The sequence below is a fragment of the Tarenaya hassleriana genome, unplaced genomic scaffold, assembly GCF_000463585.1.
Source record: "Tarenaya hassleriana unplaced genomic scaffold, ASM46358v1 Cleome46, whole genome shotgun sequence".
NCBI lineage: Eukaryota > Viridiplantae > Streptophyta > Magnoliopsida > Brassicales > Cleomaceae > Tarenaya > Tarenaya hassleriana.
The window spans coordinates 717,771-726,964 of record NW_010967304.1 but is presented as its reverse complement, the minus strand read 5'-3'; the positions used below and the strand labels follow the sequence as shown (position 1 = coordinate 726,964).

Here is a 9,194-nt window from a genome sequence, read left to right as displayed (position 1 = left end):
TGTATGTATGTATGTATGTATGTATGTATATGCATATGTATATATACATATATATGTGTTTATATATGTATATGTATATATAAATATATTTGTTTGTATGTATATGTATATATATATTTGTATAGATGTTTGTATATATATGTGTATGTTTTTTATTTTGTATATATATATTTATATTTTTATTTGTATATAGATATGAATATATATGAATATATATATATATATACATATTGCTATTTATTTATTTTATTTTAAATTTAAAACAAAATCGATTTTTTTTCATATTTTTTGGAATTTTTAAAAAAATATGATGTGGCATGCTGATGTGGCAAAAAATCTATGTGGCGTGCCATGTCAGCCGCCACGTGGCATGCCACGTCAGCGGTTAACGGACACTTAACACCGTTTTCGGATTGTGTAGGAAACTGCAGTTAAATTGGGTAGTTCGTGTATCAATTTGGCACATTTGATAATTTGGTGTAGTTTTTTGTCAAATTAAAAATTCGTGTAGGAAAAGGTCACATTTTGCAAAGTGGTGTAGGAAAATGTCATTTTCCCTATTTTTTTCAACATGAATTTTCGAGCTTATTATATTGGAAAAAAAAATCTTGTGAGCATCAAAGATCAATTTTTTTTCTAGTCTTCCTAAGCTGCAGATCTCACGACGAATTCATCAGGTAATCGGGAAATTTTCTCTCACCTGTGAAATCTTTCTGTGACATGATCGATGCCCATCTTTTGATTTTTTTTGTTTGTGTTCGATTCAAAGCTGTTTTTCTTGCGACATTTTGTTTCGTCTCTTGTTGTTTTCCTCTTGATGTTTTCCATATGGTTGTGGTGTGGATTTGACGGCGGAGTTCATGAAGGAGACAAGACGACTATTCACGTATATGGATTGAGATATTTTGCCAAGTAGGGTTTCTAGTAGTTTCTCGGATTCGCTTTTGAAAGCGACGTTTCTTTTAGGGAAAAAAAATACCCATGATTTTCATACGTGTTTATGGTCTTCATAAACGTTAATTACATAAGAATCTTAGCTGTGATCTTGTGTTTCCGCATGTGGGTTTGATCGATTTAGATCGTTGGGTTTTTTTTTTCCGACCGGAAATATGAGGTATTTGTGGAAATGCCTGAACGAATGATTCTTTTCTCTTCTCGAAGCTCGTTGGTTGGTTGTTTAGTCTATTGGATTCATGGTTTAAGATTTCTTCTGGGTTTTGAAATATATAGGTACTGAGAGATTAGTAGGTGTTCTATGTAAACAGAGAGATGGTAGGGATACAAGAGAAGAAGTTTCTGACAGTGGCACCGTTCGAGTGTGCGTGGAGAGAAGATCTAAAGTTCCGGGAACCGGGTAGAGGTTGTGTTGCCTTTGATGCTTTTGCACATAACGACGTAACGGTGGTCTTCAGGGAGAATGTCGGGAGCCGACATTACCATTACAAGAAGGACAATAGTCCTCATTACATTGTGATCATCGGAAGCAATAGGAACCGTAGGCTGAAAATTCTGGTGGATGGGAGAGTTGCGGTTGATGAGGAAGGCATCGGTCTTTGTTGTTCTTCGGGGTTTCAGAGTTACTGGATTGGTATCTATGACGGGTTGATCAGCATCGGGGAAGGTCGGTACCCGTTCCAGAATCTGGTGTTTCAGTGGCACGACACTAAACCCAATTGTAATGTTCAGTATGTTGGGCTCAGCAGCTGGGATAAACATGTTGGGTATAGAAATGTGAGTGTGTTTCCCTTGACTCAGAATCATATCCTGTTATGGAAGCAAGTGGATTGCCATGAGCTTAAAGGAGAAGAATTGGGTGATGAAAAGCTGGTGGAGGAAGAGATGGCGTATGAACAATGGGGATGCAGTAATTTTCTGGAGAGTTGGCAATTGTCCGATATGTTCTTTGTCATTGGAGAAGAGGAAACTCCTGTCCCTGCTCACAAGGTTATTTTACAAGCATCTGGTAACTTTCCGTTGAGTTCATCTGATGGAGATGTCATCCGACTTCGTGAAGTGACTTATCCGATTCTCCATGCACTTCTTCAGTATATCTATACAGGACGGGTTCAGGTACTATTTCCCGTTTTCTCTTCTCCTTTGAATTTCCTTAAATTAATTAGCTTTGTTTCGTGCTGCTCGTTATTGAAAGGATCTCCAGTTCCTTACATGCCACCTTTGCTAGCCGTTTGTGTTTAAACCCGGCGTAAGAAAAAAAAAATCACCCTTTTCTTAATTTCTTGATCTTTTGCATTTGTGTAGATTTCAGAATCAGAACTTGCTTCATTGCGTGCTTTGAGCTCTCGATTTGAAGTGGTACCACTGGTGAGGCAGTGTGAAGAAAATATGGAACAGTTAAAATTAAGAGACAAAGCATTTGAACCCTGTAAAAAAGTCAAGATCTCATGTCCGATCTCACAGCCCCTGTCTAGTCTTATGTTTCCGTGTTCCTTCCCTGTTAATGTGGAGAAGCTTAAAATGATGTATTCAACCGGTGAATACTGTGATGTCAAAATCAATGCCGGTACGGAAGGTCTCACTTTCCACTGTCATAAAGCTATTCTCAGTCTGTGGAGTGTTCCATTTGCAAAGGTGAGAAACTTTTTATCTCAATTCTATTTATTAACCAGTTGGCTAAATGGATTCTCACGTTTCTTATATTTCTCGATGAACAAACAAGCAGATGTTCACTAATGGAATGAGTGAAAGCCGGTCATCAGAGATTTTTTTAAGTGATGTATCAGCAGAAGTGTTTAAAGCTATGGTAAACTTCATGTATAGCGGAGAGTTGAGAATAGAGGACACCATGGATTTCGGTACGAATTTGCTCCATCTTCTTTTTCTGGCTGATCGTTTTGGAGTTATTCCGCTTCATCAAGAATGCTGCAAGATGGTGTTGGAATGTCTCTCGGAGGTAGTTGCTTGTCCCTCGGGCTATGGAAAATAACTATTGTTTCTTTCACAATTACATGTTTCTGACCTTTCCAGTGCCTCTGTTACCAAAAAAGAGCCGAGAAGTTACCGCAGTTTCAGCCTCCTGAAAAAGGACAGAAAAAGAAAAGAAATGAAAAGAAGAGAATGCTTTTACAGAATAAAAAAAGAATAACAGAAATATTAATACTGTTCCATGTATATATTACATGCAGGGATGGAGTTCTCATTATGGAAGAAGGTCATACATCGAGAATAGTTCTTTTATGCGAGTTTATTGGGCGCGGAAGCAGACAAATTTGGGAAAATAGTACAAGCTAACCCGCCTGGACTTTGTTGCAGGATTCTGTATGTTCAGTTCTGCGAGTGGTTTCATCTATCTCGTCATGTAAACTCATAGAGGAGATGTGCAAGAGGAAATTCTCCATGCATTTTGACTATTGCACCACCGCAAGTTTGGACTTTGTCTCGTTAGATCAAGAAACTTTCAGTGATATTCTAGAGGTAAGTGACTTATTCTTTCAACAATACCTTTCACTGTTTGAAGAACTCCTTAACGCTCTCTGGGCCAACAGCTACATTTAGGACCGGAGAAATACTTTTTTTTTCCTGCTTTTACACGAATTCAGTATTGGTGTTCAACTTGGATATCACTAAGTTGAACAATGGATGTGGAATAGATGAAAAGTTCCTGTCTTGTTGTAGCATATGAACCGCAGGGGCAGTACTGATACATGGATTTCTCAGTCTGCAGATTTGACTGTGACATCTGAGGAGAAGGTCCTCAATGCAATTCTCATGTGGTGCATTGAAGCTGAGGAATCTTGCAGTTGGGAAGTGATTGACGAGCTAATGGGAAGTTCTAATGCAGAAACTCTGTTCAAAGAAAGGCTTCACTTGCTTGATGACCTGTTGCCACATGTACGCTTCTCGTTATTGCCACATGAGTTGCTCAAGAAGGTAAACCCGACCTCGACCCTGATTTTTCTGCATTAATCTGTCTCCTTCTTTGCCTACTCAAAATTGGCAATGCCATCCTCGCAGCTAGAAAGCAGCAACCTTAGCAGGCAGATTCCAGTTTTTAGTCGTCTCGTAAGTTTATTACATTTCTTTCCTTCTGGTTTTATGCATTTGGAGACATTTGTTGTTTCCATAACCTATCTTATGTTGTGCTTTATAAAGGTTAAGGAGGCTAGTAGTTATCTGGAATCAGGAGTAACACGCCCCGGAAAACTACAAATGTAAGAAACTCTTCATGTTTGCTTAACAGTGACCCCGAAAAGGGGGAAACCTTAGAATGTTTAGTAGCTGAAGCTTTCACTTGTAATTCCAGGTTCCAACACCGAAGATCCAGTTACAAGGAGCTTCAGTACATATGTGACGGAGATAGTAACGGGGTACTGCACTATGCGGGTACATCCTACGGGGATCATCAATGGGTCAATCCCGTTCTTGCAAAGGTTAAAACTGTCTTTCTTCTTTTATGTCGGAACATCATCTTTAAGCACCAAACAACGGTTTATTCTGTTGGGCCCTTATCCAGGGAGTTTTTCTGTGTTTCCAGAAAATTACCATTATTGTCAGCAGCCCCACATCAAGATTCACCGATCCAAAGACTTTAGCATCTAGAACTTACATGGTATGCGAACTCAAACTCGTGATTTTGAACTTGCATCACTTTCCATCCTTTCGTTTACTTATCCCACTTCGATTTGCGTTATTGCTGTATGGAAAAGCGATAGGAAATAGCATCTATGGGATATGAAATTTCTGAAACGTTTTCCTTCTCTGGATACCAAATGTTTTCAGCTAATGCATCGCTGTATCAGGGAACGTCCTTTGCAGGGCCTAGGATGGAAGATGGGCAGATATCTTCGTGGTGGATGGTAGATTTAGGCAAAGATCACCAGGTCTTCTCATTCGACCCTCTAGTAGCTTTTTTTTGGTCGGTATCTTTGTTATCACCGAGTACTAACACGGATGATAGTTTGATGCAGCTCATGTGCAACTACTACACATTGAGACAGGATGGGTCGAGGACATACCCGAGATCTTGGAAGCTTCAGGTATATAAGCTTTATCTTGCCTACAGTTTTCTTGTCTTTTCGGGATAGCCCCTAGACCGGCTGGCCCCTCAATAAACCTTTGTATTTACGAACCTTATGAAGGGATCAATGGACGGGAACAGTTGGGCAGATGTGAGGGTCCACGAGGACGACCAAACCATGTGCAAGCTAGGCCAATTTGCATCGTGGCCTATCGTCGGAGCGAACTCCTTGCTACCATTCAGGTATAGGGGTGATCATTTCGGGTTTCGGTTCGGTTATTTTAGTTTTAGTAAAACTATACCCATTCGTTAGGGTATACATTTGTATATGCATTCGGGTTTTACGTTAGGTTTGAATTGGTTCGGATTTGGTTTCAATTTTAATGGTAAAAATGCTTATTTTTTAAAGAAATTTACAATTATTTTTATATTGGTCTAGTTTAGTTTTTCGGTCATAAAAAAGTCATAGTCATTTGGTTTTTGTATTGATTTCGGTTTGGTTACGGTTACGCGTTATTTAGATTGGTTCATAGATCAATTCGGTTTATAGATAACTGAAAGCCCTTACCCATTCGGTTTTTATATACCAGATGCCATTCGGTTCAGGTTCGATTTTTATTAAAAAAATATTAAGTTTCCGAAGAAATTTTCGGGGTTTCCAGCAATTTTCATAATCGGTTGTAGAAAAATCATATCAATTTGGTTTGTTATGTCGGACCATCGGTTTGGTTTTGCATAATTTTCGGGGTCTCACTGTAACTCCTATTCAGGTATTTCAGGGTCGTCATGACGGGTCCAACGGCTGATGCATCTAATCCGTGGAGCTTCTGCATATGTTTCTTGGAACTGTACGGCTACTTCCGTTGAGCGGACACCAGCTTTGTCATGTCTAAAACTCATGACAAGACTTTTGCTTTGTGACGTTGTTTGAAGACAAAATGTTTTCACTACAGTGGGATTGTCTTTGTGTCCCAATGATGGATGAAAATTAATTTCCGAATTTGATTTGAGTTAGGTAATATATAAAATATGGTTTGTGTGATTATGTTGTTTGTTCTTTATACCTATGTATGCGTCATATTGATACATCAGGGGCAAGAAGAAGAAGAAGGCGACAGGGGAAGCTTCGGTTTGAAGAGGAGGCTTCGATGACAGCAGGGCACAGTTTTCAGGATTATTATTATGGATTTTTCATTTGTATCAGCTTTTTAGCCTGGGTTGCAGAGTGGGGTATGCCAGCTCATCAGTTTGGCTTTCCGAGAGATTGTCTGGGGCTTTAGGGGGGAGAGAAGGAAACTCTTAATAGCCAGACCATCCTTATGTACTGAGACCATCCTTATGTACTGGGTTTTAGGGGTGGCCGTTTTAACCCGTAATTTGGAATTTGGAAGTATCCGTCTTAACAAGTATCCAAATAAAGAATACATGAATATTAATGATGATGAGATCGAGTATAAATAAGGCTAGGTTTTCGATCCGAGTCCGAGTGGGAGTTCAATTATTTTACAAGGGGTATTCGGGATACCGATATATTTGTTAAAAATCTAAAATATACTTTATATTTAAAATATTTTTGTCTAAATTATTCTTATTATTTATTAAAATGCTTTTATTTTAGTTCATTTTTTTATCTTCTAAACTTTTCTATACAAAAATTTTACAATTCCAAATCTTATCCTATACAACTGAATCAACCATTCATCTCTATCTCAAAATTTTACTCATCTTTCTTCATTGTGAATTTTTCTCTTTATACTTTGACTTTTCTCATTTGTACTTTCTATATATATCATTTCATAGTTCAAAATTTTATAAGTCGTATGGGTCCGTGTACCCGCGAGTACAAGACCGAGAATCTTATTAAACCCGAGCTACAAGTACCCGAATTTTATGAAGCCAAGACTGAGATAACATTTTTGTAAAACCCCTGATGATGAAGATGAGACAGGTTTTCTAAAAATTGGGGGTACTCGACCCGTGTCCACCCCTACTGAGTTTTGATATCAATACAGTAAGAATTACATCATATAGTATATGTCATATGTCATATGTATGCTGTCATATAGAAATGCATATACATGCTAGAAAGTCATTGCCCATATGTATATGTCATTCTAAAGATCTATGAAATAGAGTAGAATCAATCAACTAATTTTAATATAATATTAATTTGTTTGTAACATTGAATGTAATTTTAATTTCACAAACAATTCATCTCTGTGGAATATAGAGTAATACAGTTATTACTGTTTATTTAAAAACTATTACGTTGTTAAATTTGTTGAATTCAATTAATCAGCATAGTATTGATAATATATGTATATTAAAGTTGCATAAGCTATTATTGCACTTGATGTTGTAAATATCGGATATATATACCATATAAAGAAATATCGCCAAAAAAACCTTATACTCTTTCCACGTCGATAACAAAAACCCTATATTTTTTTATTACTAATTAAATCCTGTATTTACTCTGATTAACCCATAAAACCCTGAACTTTTTAAAAATTTACCCAAAATCTCTTGTGTTTGACAACTCAAACAAAAATGATGATGTGACAATGACATGTCTTCCAAATCATGCACACATCAACATAATTATGACATATCACCATTTCAAATAAAATTTAAATTGAATGATTTATTTAGATTAATATATTTATCCATAAATTCATACATATATATATACATATTAAAAATAAAATTAATTAATAAAACACAAATACATACTTACAACATATATATATATATATTATAAATTATATTATAACTAATATATACATATACATATTGTTTTTAATATATATATATATATTAGTTATAATTACTTTTATTTTATATGTATATATGTATGTATATGTATTTTTTTTATACGAATGTGATTATAATATTTACCATAAAGGGTGTTTACAAAATCAGTCTATGACTGCAACCCAAATAGAGTCCTATCTAAAGACAGATAACAACAACTAATTATTGGAACACATTCTCAAAAATTCAAAATACAATCCATAACACTCATGACCCACAAAGGAAGTACCAGTCCTGCAACATAATGTTATTACTATCGTATCTCCCCTTTTGAGTGGAGAGAAAGTTATCTCGAATCAGATTTCCGATCTGAATGCACATCATATGAGTCGTTCTCCTCTTTTCTGCAAAGATTCTGTCATTGCTGCTCAACCAAGGTTTGATACACAAGTACCTGGGTAATAAGTCGCACAATGAGGTAGCGGTTGTGTGATCTTTCTCCCTGGCTGCTCAACCAAGAGCTAAGTGTTTGGATTTCCTGGGATCTCTAGAGCGAATTCTATTCCTAAGAGATCGATTCTAGGGTTTGCGCAGCAGATGTAAAACAAAAATTTTATGAAACCCTAAAACCATGCTTCTATGATTACGTAGAAACGTTAGAACGCTTACCTCAATCGATCCGGGGCCTGTATCAACTGAAGAATTCGTCCGATCACTTAAGGCAGGAAGATTACCTCTCCCTCTACATGTATCCACATCTCGGGATGGATTGCAACGATTGAAACTTGGCTGCTAGGACCCGAATCAACTATTCGGTATGTTGCTTCGAGAAAACGAGACTTAGATCACTCCTTAGAACCTCTTGGATCTCACTAAAGTTTGTAGAAGTTCTCTAAAGTCGGCTCTCTTCATTAGGGTTTTTAATCTCCTTCTTATAAAGTGATTTAACCCTAATTTTGGTTTAATTTACGAAAAATCCAAAAGCCGGAACGGACGGTCCAGAAATATACGTGGACCGTCCGTTCCAGAAGCCAGAACGGACGGTCTGCCTTCGGGGGCCCGTCGGGTCTGAACCTGACGAACCGTCGGGTCTGCCCCTTCTGGTCCGTCCGGTCTGAACCCTTTCGTCTCGTTTTATTCGTCGTTTTCTCGTGCGTTTTGTCATTCCCTACGTATGTGACCTTCACTACAAAAAAAATGCGAAATTCCAACGGATTTCCAACGGCACCTCGTTGGAATAATTCCAACGCATTTCTAACGGATTTTTAACGGACGTCTAACGGATTCGTCCGTTAGATATCCATTGGAAATTTCCAACGGCATATCAACGGATATTTGAGTTGGAAAATTTCCACGTATATTCCAACGGATTCCCGTTGGAAATAACGTTCGACAAATTTCAACGGATATCCGTTGGAATATTTCGAACGTTAAATATTCCAACGGATATCCGTTGGAAAGTTTA

General features: G+C 37.3%; 1 protein-coding gene across 3 annotated transcripts; it reads left to right on the top strand.

Moving 5' to 3' along the window:
• The first annotated feature begins 593 nt into the window (after positions 1 to 593).
• LOC104825426 (BTB/POZ domain-containing protein At2g30600) lies at positions 594 to 6,020 on the top strand. 3 transcript variants are annotated; one of them, XM_010557752.1, is made up of 14 exons: positions 594 to 677; positions 1,231 to 2,070; positions 2,260 to 2,589; positions 2,681 to 2,911; positions 3,271 to 3,432; positions 3,676 to 3,888; positions 3,973 to 4,020; positions 4,111 to 4,169; positions 4,262 to 4,388; positions 4,493 to 4,567; positions 4,758 to 4,838; positions 4,926 to 4,994; positions 5,097 to 5,218; positions 5,746 to 6,020. In XM_010557752.1, exons 2-14 carry the CDS (start codon positions 1,270 to 1,272, stop codon positions 5,840 to 5,842), a joined length of 2,415 nt encoding a protein of 804 aa, XP_010556054.1. In that variant the 5' UTR covers positions 594 to 677; positions 1,231 to 1,269; the 3' UTR covers positions 5,843 to 6,020. The 3 variants fall into 3 exon arrangements, with proteins under 3 accessions (XP_010556054.1, XP_010556056.1, XP_010556055.1); XM_010557754.2 differs by having other exon boundaries at positions 610 to 677; positions 1,266 to 2,070; XM_010557753.2 differs by lacking the exon at positions 594 to 677 and adding an exon at positions 992 to 1,114.
• Positions 6,021 to 9,194: the final 3,174 nt, after the last annotated feature.

Excerpts from the sequence above, each read along its gene's own strand:
- LOC104825426 (XM_010557752.1), top strand. The coding sequence starts at position 1,270 with ATGGTAGGGATACAAGAGAAGAAGTTTCTGACAGTGGCACCGTTCGAG. Across the intron at positions 4,170-4,261 it reads CGCCCCGGAAAACTACAAAT|GTTCCAACACCGAAGATCCA; the intron begins GTAAGAAACTCT and ends TTGTAATTCCAG. Across the intron at positions 4,568-4,757 it reads TAGCATCTAGAACTTACATG|GGAACGTCCTTTGCAGGGCC; the intron begins GTATGCGAACTC and ends TCGCTGTATCAG.